At 37.9% G+C, this 17745-nt stretch overlaps 1 protein-coding gene across 1 annotated transcript in view; it reads right to left on the reverse strand.

Annotated features, from left to right (window-relative positions):
• The window catches only part of OBI1 (ORC ubiquitin ligase 1), a 44799-nt gene that overhangs the window by 17331 nt on the left and 9723 nt on the right, over window positions 1-17745 (reverse strand). The window contains exons 2-5 of the mRNA XM_055542732.1: window positions 11399-11534; window positions 9200-9291; window positions 6591-6839; window positions 3006-3094 (exon numbers count right to left, since the gene is read on the reverse strand). Coding sequence (XP_055398707.1) covers window positions 3006-3094; window positions 6591-6839; window positions 9200-9291; window positions 11399-11534 — 566 coding nt within the window. The remainder of the gene's footprint in view (window positions 1-3005; window positions 3095-6590; window positions 6840-9199; window positions 9292-11398; window positions 11535-17745) is intronic.

Here is a 17745-nt window from a genome sequence, read left to right on the forward strand (position 1 = left end):
AGAACAGAATGGATATTATTGAAATCCAGAAGAGTATGCTTAGTGGGATAGCTGCCACACTGCACAAAAGGGTTTCCAAGCTAAAGTTGAAAAAGGAAAAATATCCAGGTACACATTGAGATTAAATATAATGGAGGGTAAAAGACTAGAAAAACAATAGCAGAGGAGATAAACGATAATCCAGATTTCATTTTAAAGATTATACCACTGTTTTTATACAATACTATTTACTTGAAATCAATGTAAATGTCTAAGTCCCCTTTGTTCACACTGGACTATAGTCTAGTTTTGGGGCAACAGCATGCTATTTGCTTGAGTGTCCTAAAAGGGGGGCTTCTCAGGTGGCGTAGTGATAAAGAACCCGCCTGCCAATGCAGGAGACATGGAGATGTGGGTTCAATCCCTGGGTCAGGAAGATCCCCTATAGGAGGAAATGGCAACCTGCTCCAGTATTCTTGCCTGAGAATCTCCATAGACAGAGGAGCCTGGTGGGCTACAGTTCATGGGGTCAGAGAGAGTTGGACACAACTAAGCAACAGAGCACCCCCACAAGTCCTTAAAAGAAATACCTTCTGCCATGGACTGAATTGTATTCCCATTCTCCCCCACCCCCCCACCAAATTCATTTGTTGAAGCCCTAACCCTCAGCATGACTATATTTAGAGACAGGGTCTTTAGGAGGTAATTAAAGTTAAATGAGACCATAAAGAGGAGGCCTTAATCTAACAGGACTGGTGCCCCATAAGGAGAGAGACCAGAGTACACACTCTCTCTCTGACATGCAAAGACACAGTGAGAAGGCGGCTGTCTGCAAGTCAAAAAGAGAGCCCTTGCCAGAAACCTAAACTGCTGAACCTTGGCCTGGGATTTCTAGATTCCAGAACTATAAGCAAATAAATTTCCAATGCTTAAGCCACCCTGTCTATATATTTGTTATGGCAGCCAAAGCTAACAAATATACCTTCCTAATTTTTTTCCCGTTCTAGTATCTAACTTTTAAAGCTCTCTCTTCTGCCTGATTCATAGAGTATGTCTGAACAACCTTAAAGATACATTAGACACTCAGGCCACGTATATAAAAAGTACACCTTGACAACTAACCGAGTAGAGGAGAAAAGTAATTTGTCAAGACACTTCCTAATCAAGGAAATGAAGTGGAACGGATGGCTTCTGTTTGCTTGCATTTACTTCGGAACTCTCGAAATTTCATACTGTTTTCAATAAAAACAGGAGCGCTCCTCAAGTGAACCAGATTTGGGTATTTTCAGCTGTGGTCAGCTTCTCTCTGCCTCCCACTAGGGCTTGGTGATGCAGAGGTAAACAGGGCTATAAATCAAATGCCATACTTTTAATACCTCAACACACTGCACATTGATCTGGAACAGGGGTCAGTTCAAATCGTTTTTTAAGTGAACCTGTTCCCTTGCCCTGAAGGGAAGCAATGGAAGCTAAAGACAGCAAATCACAAAGTTATATGAGATTCAGAAGTGTGACTGCTTGTGAAAACAGACAGAGGTGAGGTTTCTTTAGGTGAGATTCTTCAGTTGCTTATCAGGTAGGAATCAAGGATATTTAAAAACACACATCCTGGTAGCTAGTGCTAAATCTGAAATCTGGTGGGCAACTTTTCAAGAAATAAAAGCTACGAACAAAATGGCTTTAGTTCCATTCAGCCTGCTGTGGGAAATGGCTAATGGATAAACATTATTATGACTGGCAAGGCGAGCTGCCAATAAATAAGAAGAGCAGAGATTCAAACCACCATATATTAACGGTAACACTTCCTAAGCTTATTTCACTAATTCATCAAAGTAGGACATTATCTGAAGTGAAAAGAAAAATGAGCTTGGAGAGCACAGGGGAAGGAACTATTTAAAAGTAAAAGCTATGCTTCTTTCTCTATTGGTTAGTTATCTCTGCTTTGAGTAATTATGGTTTACTTCTACCATTTCCTGATACCACAGTTGGTTTTACTGAAGGCAATATTTTCTCCTTTTCAAATGACAAGTAGAGAACTACTTCTGGTAGGATAAATTTCCAATGTTTGTTTATGCCTTTCTTGTCTTTTTCCATTAGGAGAAAATGGCTGGACAGGAAGAAAGTGTGGAGTTCTGATATGCCACTCCTCAGAGGGATGGGGGGGTCACATTTTCTTTTCACTTGTAATTTTTTTTTCCCCTAGAACAGTAACAACCTCAAGTGCTCTCTCTCATCTTCTCTTAATCTTCAAGTCTTAATTCTCAACTGTTTCTTAGCATTTTTAACTGTTCAAAATTTTGCAATCTTGTACCTTTTGGAAAGGAGTGAAAATATCCCCATCATCAAAGAATTCATTTAATTGCACAGTTCAAATCAGTACAAAATTCAACAAATGAAGCCTTAAATTCTATTTCGGACAGGCTTTTTAGGGTAATGGGGAGTGTAACAGCTTTCAGTGTGATGTGACAGAGCACAGCTCTGGGGCTGGACTACCTGGGTTTGAATCCTATTTCCACCACTTACTAGCTGTGAAGATTTAGAAAACTTAATTTGATCTCTATACCTCCATTTTATCATCTGTAAATGGAGAATAATAGTAGTTCTATGTCACAGGTTGTTGTACATGGTAAAGACAAAGCAATGGATGAATTTTAACTATCATTAAGATTATTTCAAAAAATGTCCAAAAGGCATCATATTTAGTCTCCCTATTCTTTGTTAGGATCATTAAACAGTTATATGTAAAACCAAGTGGAGGCTCACCAGTCTTAGGTCACGTAAAACAAACCTCTTGATAATTAGGTAAGGAAAAAGGATAAGAAGGAAATCCTTTCTTCCGACATTAGCATTAACTGAGACTAAGATTTTACCAATAACCTAAGTATACACTTGACATTTACAGGTAAGACATTCTACTTAAACTCACATGTTTCAACAAAGAATCCAATGAAAAATATAATGTAACAGCAGCTTATTCTAAAACATTGACATAACCTGAAATATTGCTCTATGAGCAAAATACATACTTCTGAGGTGATCTGTTATCAACTTCAGCTTTCAGTCGCAAATTCTCCCTCACCAGGCCACCATTTTCCAATTTCAATTTTTTATTTGCCTTAAAAAAAAAGTGTTGAAAATAATTAAGCACACGTTAAAAACAAATGTGTAAAAATTATGACATGAGCCATCTGTATTTTTCAGAGCAACAGTATGAAAAAACTGAATACTAGAGCATGTCTTCAAAAACTTAAAACCACCATTGGGAGTGACTTGGGAAACTGAACATGATCACACATTTTAATCCAAATTCCCCAAGCACTTTGCAAATATTCTATCCAGGGAAATAAACGGAGCTATGTTAGTTAGCTTAGAGTCGTTAAGGGACTAAACTAACGGCAAATTTTTTTTTCCTTTTTCATATAACTGAATACTCTAAGCATGGTAACAATATACCACATGCAATTATTCACAAAACTAATGGTTAAGTATCTTGCATTATGAGATTGATTTTTGGTTGCTATTTTAAAAGTTTTTAGTGATAACATATCCAATATCGTTAAACTACTTGCCTGCTTCCTTCAAAATGGCTTTCCCAAATGCTCTGGCTCACAACTTCTTGGATCAATATTTTCTAATAAGTATGGATTCTCTTTTGATTTTTTTTTTAATCGCAAGTATGATTTCCTTCTTTGAGTTGCATGATACCTAAAAACTGCCTGACAAAATATTTATTGCTAGAAAATCTAGAGGGTCAATATTGATCCTGCTGCTGCTGCTGCTAAGTCGCTTCAGTCGTGTCTGACTCTGTGCGACTCCATAGACAGCAGCCCACCAGGCTCCACCGTCCCTGGGATTCTCCAGGCAAGAACACTGGAGTGGGTTGCCATTTCCTTCTCCAATGCATGAAAGTGAAAAGTGAAAGGGAAGTCACTCAGTCGTGTCCGACTCTGCGATCCTATGGACTGCAGCCCACCAGGCTCCTCCGTCCATGGGACTTTCCAGGCAAGAGTACTGGAGCGGGTTGCCACTGCCTTCTCTGAATATAGATCCTGGGCAGCCCCAAAAGTAGAGTGTCTGTTGTAGAATCTTCTTAGAAGTGACTTCTTTTAAATCTGCTAGTCATTGTTTCTGAATTCCAACAAAAAATAAGACTCCCTAGGCTAGGAACCAATCTCACTAACCTAGCAAGAGAAATTCATTGTCTGACTATTAACATTCAAAGTGTCAGAACAACTGTCAACAAAAAGGTTTAAACTAAGAAAATCTGAATATAGATTTTAAAAATCTGACCAATAATTTCTAGAATTCTTGACTATATTACTTGCCCATCCACACACAAATGCCCCAAGAGGGTGACAAGAGAAGTAGGACGGAGGACACTCTTTTCAACACCCAATCTCACTCTCTCAGATGTATCCAGGTTCCTTTTGGATTCTGAGTACCTGCTTATCTTCATGGATGCAAACCAACCAGGACTGTGTAGAGTTAATTCTTTAAGTGACTGATAAACACCATTACTGCCCCTCTGAAGACATAGGAAAGGTAATATAGTTCTTCATACACACACACACACACACACACACACACACAATGAATTAAGCCCTCAAGCATAGCACTGTAAGAGGAGGCACTTAGTGAATGCTTTTTGATGATGAATGACAAGCTTAAATTAGAACCTCATTTGATTTCTTTTCCCCATCCCCCTTGACAAGGTCTCTCACCAGTCCTGAGGCTTTCTAAGATTCTCTTTATGGGCTGGCTAACCCTCAATTATCAGAGATATTTTCAAGTTCAGAACTGGATGGGTAAAGTTACAAAGGGGAGAGTCCTGCCTATTTGTTGCAACTAAGAGAGTAATAAAGACTTCAGCTATTATACTTTGCAATCTCAACATTGGCTTCATAATGGTTCAAAACTCACTTGTCTTGGAAACATGAGGAAAAAAGTCCATTTCACTTAATCTAGGTAGTCCTTTATTCTGAATCTTCAGCATTCCTATATTTGTTTTATAATATGCTGTTATTTTGTATTTTGCATTCAAGTTTTGCCTCTGCAGTCCATTTTTTTTAGTTTATGTTCCAGTTTATTGCCTAGTTCTACCTAATTCCTTCACTAGGTATTCAAAATGGGCTTTTCAAGTATCTCAAATAATTGTGAGGTCTCAAGGTAACTTTGGGTATTGAATTTAACATATGATCTTTAAAAGAACAAAGAAAAACTGTATTTTATGTACTTTCCTTTTACATACATCCCTTATACCACTCTCTTTTTTTCCTTATACCACTCTTATAAACTCAGAGTTTTCATACATATCTTCATGCTCTAAGAAGCATTTATTGCCAAATATTTTAATGAAATTCAATAATATAAAAGAAACCATACAGAACTTGCTGATAGTTCAAGGACAGTTAATGAGGACATGGCTGATTGATAATCACTGTGACTTCTCAGCTACCTTTGCTTTCCATGTCCTCTTCTCTTCTCAAACTAACACGGTAATGGTGGCCACTGTAAACCAAAGGAACAACACACTTCCCCTAGACTTGTAGCAAACTCAGTGCAATTACATCCCTAGTTTCTTTTTTCTCTTAAAGCACTATGTTCCCAACTTTGTCTCATCTTGGCCTTCCTGAGCCCAAATGGCATTTATTTTATACGTGGGTATGCAATTCGACTTAGTATTCACACTAAATTGCAGATAATTCTCTGCTACTTCATCTCATTGAGGATCAGAGAGCCGGTATGTGGCAGCGCATCTCTAAAATATGTAGAGCACTAATGATTTCAGGAGGTGGAAGTCAGCAGTTCAGCACAGTAACAGTATTTTAAGAGAATGCAGATAGGTTGAATAGGGGGCTATGAACCTGGATAACACAAACCCATCTCTGTTCAGCACAACAGGCCTTCACTGTGGATAAACCTGAAGCCAAGACAAAAGGCTAGTCCCTCTGGCCAGCACAGCTCTACATCAAATGCTGATGCCATGGATTTCATCTCCTTTCCTAGACTGGAAAATCCTAGAGGTCTACCCTTTTCACCTATGCTTTATCTTCTTGTGTGGATGAAGAATAACTGAAAAAATTAAATTGCCTCTCAATATTCTTTTGCGTGGAGTAGTCTAAAGCCATCACTCACAGTTCTCTTGGAATTAGTAAGTCTTTAACTATTTACAATATTAAAACTTCAGAGAAAGGGAGTGCTAGAAAAAAGATGGTCCAAACCTTCCATTTTATAGGTAGGGAAATGGACAGGTCTGTCTTTATGCATATATGGCAGTTACTGACATAAGCTTTTTAAAAAAAGGAAGCCAAATCACAAAGAGGGGGAAATAGAAACACATCCTTTAAACTGATGTCGTTCTTCCACAAGAAGATGTAAACTCATACAGAGGCACTACAAAGTCTCCAATTACAGTCACAAATAGGACTACCTGATATTTCTTGGCAGCTAATAAGATTTAAGGAGAAAAAGTTTTCTTATTGTTTATAAATGCTCACCCAGGGATTTGTCCTTTCTCCCCAAATCTTCTAAAGGATGACTCAAAATAGTATGGCTATTTATTCTTTTGAAGGTACTTAAAATACTACAGAATTTTAAACACAACAACTTACCTCTTTGAGCTTATCCACATCATCTTTCACTTTTTCATAGATTTCATTAGCTGTTCTAAGCCTTTTCTTCCACTCTGCTACAGTTTCTGGGTCAATTTTACTTGGATTATCTGCAACTGGAAGTTTATCTTCATTCTGGTTGCCCTGCATCAAGGTTAAAGGATCCAGAATAGTCTTGATCTGTGATTCCAAGCTGAGGTTTTTACTCTTAAGCTCGTCTACCTCTTTCTGCAGACAATCTATTTCATCCTGAAAAAGCATTGCACAGCCATCAGGTAGACATAGACACTAAACACATACACACGCTAGAGTGAAGTCAACGTGTTTTCAAAATTTACATTAAAAATCCTGTAGATACAGATTCTTTATGTATCAGAATAACTTTGTAGACAGAAAGTCGTCACACATAGCTGAAATTCTCAAAATGTATTTTGACTGATAAAAATTGGCATCTCTATTGCTTTTAATTCAATGATCGTTCGTGATTTAAAAAAACGAAAATGTCAAATCTTTAATCCCATTTAAAATATTCAGAAAATTTGAAAAGTCACATGAATTCAACAAGGAAGTAGATTCCTCAGAAGAAAATTCTGAGGCATGTTTAATTCCTTTACTAAGGGGCATTTGGAGACTGCAATGGCACCCCACTCCAGTACTCTTGCCTGGAAAATCCCATGGATGGAAGAGCAGCCTGGGGTCGCGAAGAGTCGGACACGACTGAGCGACTTCACTTTCACTTTTCCCTTTCATGCATTGGAGAAGGAAATGGCAACCCACTCCAGTGTTCTTGCCTGAAGAATCCCAGGGATGGTGGAGTCTGGTGGGCTGCCGTCTATGGGGTCGCACAGAGTAGGACATGACTGAAGCGACTCAGCAGCAGTAGCAGCAAAGTGCATTTAAAAATACAGTTTTGATCAAGGTAATCTGTAGTTTTGGCTGACGTCTCTTTTTTGCTTCATATAGAAGTAAAACTATATACCATGTCCTTTCACCTTCCACATCAGAATAATACCTGTAATTTTGAACTCTTCTACATTCTAGCTCTTTAACTATCGCTGTGACTATTTCAAATATTAGTTTTCCCCATGTAGAACCACCTTGAATCCAGCAATGAAACATTTGGGGCTAGTACTCTCTTCTGTGATACCATTTATTCATCTATAATGAATATTTCACATTAAACTAAAATTGTTAGGAATTCTGTTCTCAGAAAATAACTTCAACATGCCAGCAATCTCCTAAAGCATTAATTTGATTAGTATCTAAGTGTGATAAATATTAATTACATAAATAAGAATACATTTTAGTTTTAACACAGATAGAACTATTTACTATTTTAAATTATGTTTTGAGTTAAATGCATTATAAAATGAGAAAAGAGCTTTACTTGTTTGAATAAATTAATGAATAAATATAAACAAGAAAACACATATGAATGAACATTTATTCAGTCATTTATCTATGCCCTATTTCAAAAATTTTTTGAAGCAGCTGAACTGGTTTCCATTTATGTAGTGTAATTTAAAGATATTTTGTGTCAAAGGAAGAGAGCAATATTATCCCATTTAGTCAATATAAAATGACAACTGGACTTAATGTTTATTCAAAAGTATATATATCCATTAGCATGAAGCTAATTTAGAAAAAATTCTATCACCATGTCAAATCACCTACATGTCAAATCACATGCAGAAAACAACTGCATGATCTCACATATATGTGGAATCTAAAGAGTCAAACACATAAAAGCAGAGTTAAACAGTGGTTACCAAGCATGGAAGGTGGGGGAAATGGGGAGGTGGGAGAAACAGGAAGATGGTTAAAGGGGTACAGAGTTGCAGCTAGAGATAGTCTAGAGACCTCCTGTATAGCATGATGACTACAGGTAATAATATTGTACTATCTACTGGACACTGCTGAGTAGATTTCAGGTGCCCTCACCACACACACACACAGAAAAAGTAACTATGTGAGGAGATGGCTATGCTAATTAGTTTGACTGAAGTCATCACTTCACCATGTATATCAAAACATGTTTTACACCTTAAATATACATAATTTTTTTAAAACATGTTTTAAAAATTCAACAAACAATTAAAAAATGTTTTTTAAAACATGCAAAAAAAACAAAAAAAAAGAATTAAGCAATAGCATATTTCAAACCAAAATCTCTTTGTCAGTAGCTGACATAAGTATATTTTCTTTACCAAAACTTATCAGACTTATAATTAGCAGTGAATTTACAGGTAGAAACAAAGACAGAATGAAGGTTATAGTACTTGTTTGCATTCATAATGCCTCATGGGGTTGGAAGACTGACTTCTACATGAGAGTTTCCTTTATCTCCCAACTTCTTGAGGGAGCAACTTAAAAAATGATGTTTCTGTTGAGCACAAATTTAAAATTAAAAGCAAGAAAAAGAGGAAATGTTTCCATCTGTTTCCCTATTTGAAACAGGAAAAGAAATAAGAATTTATCAAATAAGATATTTTTAAACTGGCATTTAACATAAGATTTCACTGGATACTTACTCTAAGAAGTCCAGACTGATAGCTCAGTTTTACCTAGAATTCAATGCTGTCATTATTTAACATTTACTTAGTATTTACCTCATATTCTTTGTGGAGTAATTCAAGTCTGGTTTTCCGAAGATGCTTCCTGACTGTATGGCTTAGCATAGGTTCACTTTCACTTGTTCCTCCTATAGGACAAAAAAAAAAAAAAAATCTAACCTTTCTATGTAGACTCTAGCTTAATTTCTATCCTTTTTCTTACATCCTCTTTGTGCTGCCATGCTTTTCTGTACTTCAATTCTGAGAAAAAATAAGTAAGTAACACCATCAGAAATACTTTCAGTAAAATATCATGTTATGTTTACTTACCTGTGTATCTTATTAAACTCAATGAAGGCAAAGGCTATATTTATTAACTCATCTGAACTATTGCAAATTTTGAATACCAGACAACTGTTAATAATAAAATCAGTGATTACATCTAACCAATAAGCTGTATAATTAAAATATTATTTGTTGTATAAATCAATATTATCTATATATAATTATCAAATATATTATCTTATATGTCACATATATGATATACATATTATAATATATATTACTATAGCTAATGTATTCAAATATATATAGTTACTAGTAACACAACTGAAAAGATGAATGTGTCTTTTCACTGATTCTAACAACCCAGTTACGATGGATTATAAATCACAGCATTAATTGTATGCCCACAATACCTCACATATACACACTCAAAATGTATTCTTCCTGAGAGCTCTTCACTTATCCTGTGGTTACTTTCTTTGTACTTCTTAGCATCATGATAACAAAGGCATTTACAAACGTTCTTTTTCACAGGACTCCATCCAAATACAAGGATGGATAAACCATTTTACTTCAGAGAATTTATGAAATATCATTTAGATACAAATGAATGAAGAAAGAAGGGATGTGAAAAGAAGCTGGGAAAAAAACATTTAAATTATTTTAATCAACAAAGCTCATAGTCTGCAAGGAAAGACCTGACCCTAGTAAAGATCAGTGCAGATGAAAAAGCAGAGGCTGAGAGATTAACACTCCAGTTTGCAGCACAGCACAGAAATATTCCTCTATAAGACTTCACCCAGGTACCCAAGAGAGAAACCTTGGAGCCACCTCTGATTCCCTTTCAGATTGCTTAGTTTCAAAGTTCCAGTGGTTCTTCTTTTGTTCTAGCATATATATCTTCCTTTCTATTATAAAAACTTTATATAAGTCTATTTTCCCTAATTTGGGACTATTACAAAGACAAAAGGTTTTTTTCCCAATGATTCATGCTCTCATCAATTCACTTTCAATTTTTCCTAAAGCAGAAACAAATAAAAATCATTTTAGCAATCTAAAAGAAATAGCACTATAAAAGCTCTTTAAATGTTTCATTTTCCAAGAATCTTCCAGTTCAAGTTTTATCCCTACCACCTTCCCCACCCCACTTTACCTACATGACTGTAGCACTGAATGTTCTTTTTCATGCCCTTAATCCAGACTCACATTCTCCCTCACCTGGGCAAGAGCCTGACCTACTCATGTCCTGATTCTCCCCTGAAGCCCAAACTATGCATCATCACCTGAGCAATATTCCTAGTACACACTTTGGATTATGCCATTCCCCTGCTCAAAACCATCATGCCCACCTTACCCTTCTCACCCATACAGCAACCCCCTGATTCAGTCTGTCACTCAAGATGCTCTGCGCTGAAGTCTTAATTTACCTTTTCAGCTTTATTTCAACAGTCAGACCCAACTAGACTTTCCTGTTTCCCAACTGCAGTGAATGCTGCTCCCTCTACAAGAAATGGCCTCTCTCACCTTTACCAACTGAAAATTTATCTATCCTTAAATCTTAGAGGCCACTGCTGCATGAATCCCTTTTCCATGTTCCTGGCTGAACTAGCTTGTTTGAACTCTGTGGGCCTTTTTGTTTGTCTGCTTTTTAAACTGTTGGCTGCAGTTAAGAACTGGTGCACCCATATAAATAAATAAATAAATATTAAAAAAACAAAACAAAACAAAACACTTCATCCATATGGACAGCCTCTACCAGAATCAAAGTTCCAGAAGGCTCTGTGATTTCTCACAGTGCTTCATGCTCCTCAGTTGCTCCACTTATATACATTATGCCAAATGACCAATCCACCCAGTATGATACTGGCAAAATAACACCACCAAAAGTTGTCCATTTCAGTTTTCCTCCAGACAGACACTATTTAAACACTTTTAAATCACTTTCTATGTGTTTTTACAATAGACCCTTACCAATAATTTCTTTGCAAGGATTTTCAGGAGTGATGGGGACTCTGCAGGCTGGACATTGGCTATTATTCTTCAACCACAAGTCGATACAAACCGAACAAAACACATGGTTGTTGATGCATATGACAGGTTGGCGTACCTTTGAAAAAGGAAACACTGCTTTTAGTACAGGGCAACAGTCATAACCAGAATCTCAACAGGTTTAGCTTAGAGCAAACAAATCGCTGCTCTAGAGTACAGCAGCAGGTGCTTTAAGAGGCCATATCTAGTATTCATAAAAACTGCTTCTGCTACCACACTGTTTCTTACACACGTGTGACAGTTACTAGCTTACATATCTGGTCATAGAGATGGAAACTTTTGATACATTAAGAAATGGTTTTATTTTGTTCCAAATCACACTTACTGCCAAAGAGAAAATGCATTTTGTTCCACTAAGGCTGGGGCAATTTTTCTTCAACTGTTCTAGTCAAGGATTATAAAATGTCAGGTCTAGAAGGTTCTTTGAAGATTATTTAGTCCAGTCATCCATATAATGTTTGAAATCCTTCCCTCAATTCATTCCACTATATTACAGAGCAATAGCAATCAACAATTTAGCACGGGCGTCTTACAAGAATGCCCTCGAAACCAGAGGCATGAAAGTTAAAACAACCCTAAAAGACAGGACATACACTCAAGTGGTTTATAATCTAAATAGCAAACAATGCTGACAGAAATACTGACGTACATCAAATAAATCAATCTTTGACTCAATGTAATCAAGTACAAATACTTTACATTTATATTGTCTTATATTTTACAATGAGTTTCCCATGCATATCCTCTCTGTCTACTCTTGAAAGATAAACAGTAAATATACTTTACAAATAAGGAAACCAAGGTGAAGAGATCAGGTGGCTTGCTCGGGGTTAACAATGTATGTGTTTTGCTTTGGCTGTGTGTAGCTGTTGTATCAGAGAGAAAATAGAAAATAGAAGAAGCTGATTTAGTTTTCTACCTGACTTTATACGTTAGTTTACATATTTCTTAAAAATCTGTATTTATCTCCCCTTTTAGAATGGAAACTCTGGAAGAGCAATAACTTCCTTCATATCATTCACTTCTGAATCTCTGGTACCTAGGGACAGCCTAGTACACAGTAGGTACTCAATAAAGGTTTGTTGAATAAAGTAATTGCTATTAAGACACTATTTAAAATTCCACATATTGGGGAACTTGCCAGAGGGAATAATGATTGAATATTCTTCAAACAGCATAAATGTAACAAGATAAAACAAAAATAGAAAAGGACACAGAAGGGTTTCACTTTATTTATGTGGTATTTTTACCATGGGACTCAAAATACTTTATAGCCATTTTCAGTATTTTGTTGTAATAATAAAAACACTACCACTGTAGAGTGGCATAAGGGACGAGAAGATCAAGGAAAAGTGGAATGAGTAGAGGGGGAATGAAAGGCAGAACCACCACAAACCACTTTTCACAAACATCGATGTTGCTCTATATCTGCCTCAGAAGGATACTGAGTATCTTGCTCACTAATTTGAAAGGGGTCCCAACTCTCAAAGAAATCACAAATGTACAACAATCCATGCTAGGCAGGCAGTCATTTTAAGTCTCCCTGCAAAGAGCTCTGTGGGTTTAGTTTGGCTTTCCAAACATTCAGATGCTCCCTTGATTATGAACACTAACAGAAGAAAACTAAACAGAGCAGATAACTGCACAGATTTAGACTTCCTCTTGGAGAAATACCAATTCTAATTCATTGAGTTCAACTGATTTGATAGGGCTGATTAAAACACAGACAGACAGACTTTCAAACACAGTAAGACCATGAAGCACAGCACTCCTTCCCAAGCGCTCCTATCAACAACAAGGAATGAGGTCTCATCTGGGAGGTACTCCTGGTCAGAGACTCAAGAGGCAGACAAACCTGAACTCTCTTTGAAGGTTAGTTTTTTCTAAAAATTCATCTGTTTCTGAAGTCCAGACCATAATACATTCACGGGTGTTTTAATCTTATCCCTAAGTCAGAAAATGTTTTCAGAACAAAAAATTCTCAATGAAAGTACCAGGAAGATACTTCTCTGCCTATCCGGTAGCTTCCCCAAACACAGGCACACAGACACACACAAGCACATACTCCGTGTTCCTAGAAGGCTCCTGGCAGGATGTGTACCCCCAAATTAAGATGGCTGGTTAACAGTTATCTCCTTCGACTTTTAGGGCAGTGAGTTTATTTCTGGTTTTAGTCATTAATTCATCTGAAAATGAATGAAAGTCAATGCTCAAAACATAAAACTGTGCATATTAAGGGGATTCAAAACACTCTTCCACCCCGTATAGGCTTCCCTCATTAGAAGCACACATCTAATTGGCATTTTCTAAGTAAATGCTCTCATAACAGCCGGGGCTGGACCCCGGCTAACAAAGATTAAATATCTCCCCAAACTAAAAACTTCCCTGGTAGCTCAGCTGGTAAAGAATCCACCTATAATGCAGGAGACCCTGGTTTGATTCCTAGGTCGGGAAGATCTGTTGGAGAAGGGATAGGCTATCCACTCCAGTATTCTTAGGCTTCCCTGGTGGCTCAGCTGGTAAAGAATCTGCCTGCAGTGTGGGAGACTTGGGTTCAGTCCCTGGATTGGGAAGATCCCCTGGAGAAGGAAACAGCTACCCACTCCAGTATTCTGGCCTGGAAAATCCACAGACAGAGGAGCCTAGAAGGCTACAGTCCATGGGTCGCAGAGTCAAGACACCACTGAGCAACTTTCACTGCAAAAAAGAAGGCCTCACACGTGGTGGAAATCAAGAATTCTGCTTTGGTCTATTAAGTTTGTGACACCAACCTGGCTTTTAAATGGACAAGGCAAGGTCTGAGGATCATTGGCATAAAAGATGGCATTTAAAGTCACAGGACTGGAGAAGATCCCCTGCATGGGCAGAACAGTATACATTCCGGCACACAGAGGAAGAGGAGGAGCAACTGGCAAAGGGAAATGAGGAGGAGGGGCTGTGCTGGAGGACAGGAGAACATGGTGTCACACAAGGAAGTTTTTCAACAGTGGTCACTCATGTCAAATGTTGAAGAGAGACTGAATTTGATGTGGACAGAGAAGTGACTACAAGATTTAACTGCATGGAAGTCACTGTGGTCTGTAATTGACAAGCACTGTTTCCAGTGAATACTGGCACTGGGATGGAAACTTGATTTGAGGGTGCAAGACAAGGAAAAGTGAAGAAATGAAGACAGAGACTACAGGCAGGTCATCTTTCATGTTTTGCTGTAAAGGAGAGAGCACAACATGTGGCCACGGAAAGGAATGATAATGCGAATGGTATGGTTAAGAAGCAGATATTAGTTAATGATGGAGGAAGACAGGGAGGGATCAGAGCCATAGATAGCAACGTTGCTAAGCAGTCAAGAGGGGAATGAGATCCAAAGCACAAGCAGGGAGATTGTGGCTCATATGGAGTGAGGAGCTATCTTCCAATTTAACAAAAGGGAAGAAAGACCAAGGCTATAAGAACAAACACAGAGGATGGAAGATCTGTTGACAGAAAGATGGGAGACCTCATGTTCCAACTACTTATATTTTGTCTATCAAATAGGAGGTGAGATTACCAGCTGCAAGTCGGAAGCAGGGAGGAATATCAACTGGAGAAAATAGATTAAAGCAATTATTTTGAAAGATAAGAAAGTACATTTACTAGGGTCATGTATGGAGCAGGATGGTCAAACACTGTTGAGTCTGTGAGTGGCAACGATGGCATGAAAAGGCTGAAGTAACACTGGAGTAGTCGGTGAGATGAGAAGAGGAGCGGAAAGTGAGACGCTCACAATCAGATTACAGGAGATGGCATAGCTGCTTTCCCTAAAGTTTTGTCCTGGGATACCTTATCTGACAAAGTCCTATTTTCTCTCAATCTCATGTATTACATAGTGTTAACATCTTTTCTACAGTAATAGTTCCCGAGAAGCCTCTGTAACTGGATGTCAGTAAGTGGCAGAGCTTAGGCTTCAAAAGAAACCTGGGGCAGACTCCAGCTCTACTACCTATTGAGCTGTTTGACTTTGGATTAGCCCGTTAGTTAAACAATGGCATCAGTTTCCGGTTCTGAAATATATGGTTTAACCTAGTACACTTTTCATTCAGCTGTTGTTTAAGATTTAATAATATAAAGATGTAAGCACAGAGACTTCCACTTAGCAATTCCTCAAGAGAAAAGAAAGAAAAGGAAAAGAAAAGAAAAAAGGGTGGGGGCAGGGAAACAAGGACTATATTCACATGCCTGGGAGCCAACTGCATGTTGGGATCTTAAAGCTGCCCCAACCATAGTATGCCCAAAGACAAGCCCAGCCTCCACACATTCACCCCGCTCCTGTACTCCCTCTTGTCTAAGTTAATGGCATCTCCACCTCATCCCTTGGTCTAGAATACTCAGTTCTCTGACTCACCCTTTTTACTCACCTTCACCATCCAATCTGGCACCAAATTCTGTCATCATGTATCAGTCTAAAAAGCCAGGGATTTTAAGATATATCCATATCTTATGTATCACCAGGAAAAAAGGATGAAAAATTTAAGACACCAGAGTGGGTAGCCTTTCCCTTCTCCACGGGATCTTCCCAAAACAGGGATCAAACCCAGGTCTCCCGCATCACAAACAGATTCTTTACCAGCTGAGCCACACAGGAAGCCCTGTAAGATGCCATGGCTTATAAAATACAAGACTCCAGAGATGGTATAATGTGGGGACAAAAAATATATCCCCAAATAGTCGAAATGTGGCAAACCTACCACTAAATGTTCTTTTACTTACCATCTATCCCTTCTTTTTCTCTCTTCAACTCAGTGAGTTCAGGTTCCCCTTCTCTTACCCCAGCTACTGCATGACCTCTTCCAAGCATCCTTGCTGTCACATGTTCACTCCTGTCCACCTTTCACACTGATGCCAGAGCCACCCAGCTACAATACGGAGCACTGCTCTCCTGCAAAACAACTTTTTCCCTCTACTCACAGTTTCGAGTACAGCATCCAAAGAATAATGCAATCTGCTTCTTAAATGGCCATTTCCTTTGATCCATTTCAACACTGGACAAAACCAATACTTCAACCACATAGATATACACCTGATGTTCATCAAAAAGATTATGAAGAACACAGACTTATTATTTACTGGGCTCTCATTTTTTAGCTTGATATGTTCTGCTGGCCTGCAACTTACCCAATCAAAATAAAATCCTTCCCATCTTTTGAGATGAAAATCAAAGTTTACCTCTTCTGTAAGACCTTCAGTAATCTTTTTTTAGAATTAATTGGATCTTTATTGAATTCTCATAAGCGCATTTCTTATGCAATGATTTAATGTTCACTGGACTTGGAAAATTATTTATATCCTGCTTTCCCTATTTGATTTTAGGCTCCCGGGGGGCAGGGGCACTGTCCTGCTCATCTTTGTGTCCACCACCAACAACTTATACAATGTACACTCTAATATTAATATAAGTGAATTTTGATGTATTAAAATGAAAGGCTGAGGTAATGCTCCTAAAAACATCTCAAGAAGCAAAAGGTCAACGGCCACTGCCAAATTTTGAAAAAGTGAAAGTTTAACCTTTTCATTTAATTTGCCAAAATGATACAGAAGAACAACCGCAGGCAGACTACTTGGCTGTCAGCTGAAAGCCGCTGGCAATGTCACCCAAAGGAGACTCGTCTGCACTGTTAATACCTGGTATTATGGCCACCATTGTGCTGGATTTTGAGACAGCTCACTACTTCATTTCTTTGGACCATGTACTTATCAGATGAAGATTTCTAGACAATGGTTTAAATTTACTTAGGAGAACAGGAACTGATAAATGAGAAGGAACACCTAGAACAAATTACTTGTTATTTATTTGACCATAAACTACAGAAACAAAATACAAAGAATGTAGCCCTCCCTCAACTCCTGTCCACCCATCTTCTCTACTCAGATCCTGCTATATATAACAGCAAAACACACACATAAATAATTTCCTTTAATAAGATCTTCTCAAGATATGAAACAGTCATAATTTGCCTATATTATTAGACTTTTTATTCTATTTACTCTCAAATGAGATCTGTGGCATTAACATAGTAAGCACCCTTATGAAAAAAACATGCAAGACAACAATGGCAAAGATAAGTGGCATGTACAATTCCAAACTCATCTGGAGTAAGCATGCTGCAGTGATATCCCGGGGTAATGCCCAGTGAAGCTGGTGAGGAGGAGGAAGAAGAGAAAGAGAAGATGAAGGAATGTGTGAAAAGAAGGCTCTTCTCTCACTGGAATGGGCCTGAGGAGGCAGTCCTAGG

This window comes from Bubalus kerabau, chromosome 12 (genome assembly GCF_029407905.1).
Source record: "Bubalus kerabau isolate K-KA32 ecotype Philippines breed swamp buffalo chromosome 12, PCC_UOA_SB_1v2, whole genome shotgun sequence".
Lineage (NCBI taxonomy): Eukaryota > Metazoa > Chordata > Mammalia > Artiodactyla > Bovidae > Bubalus > Bubalus kerabau.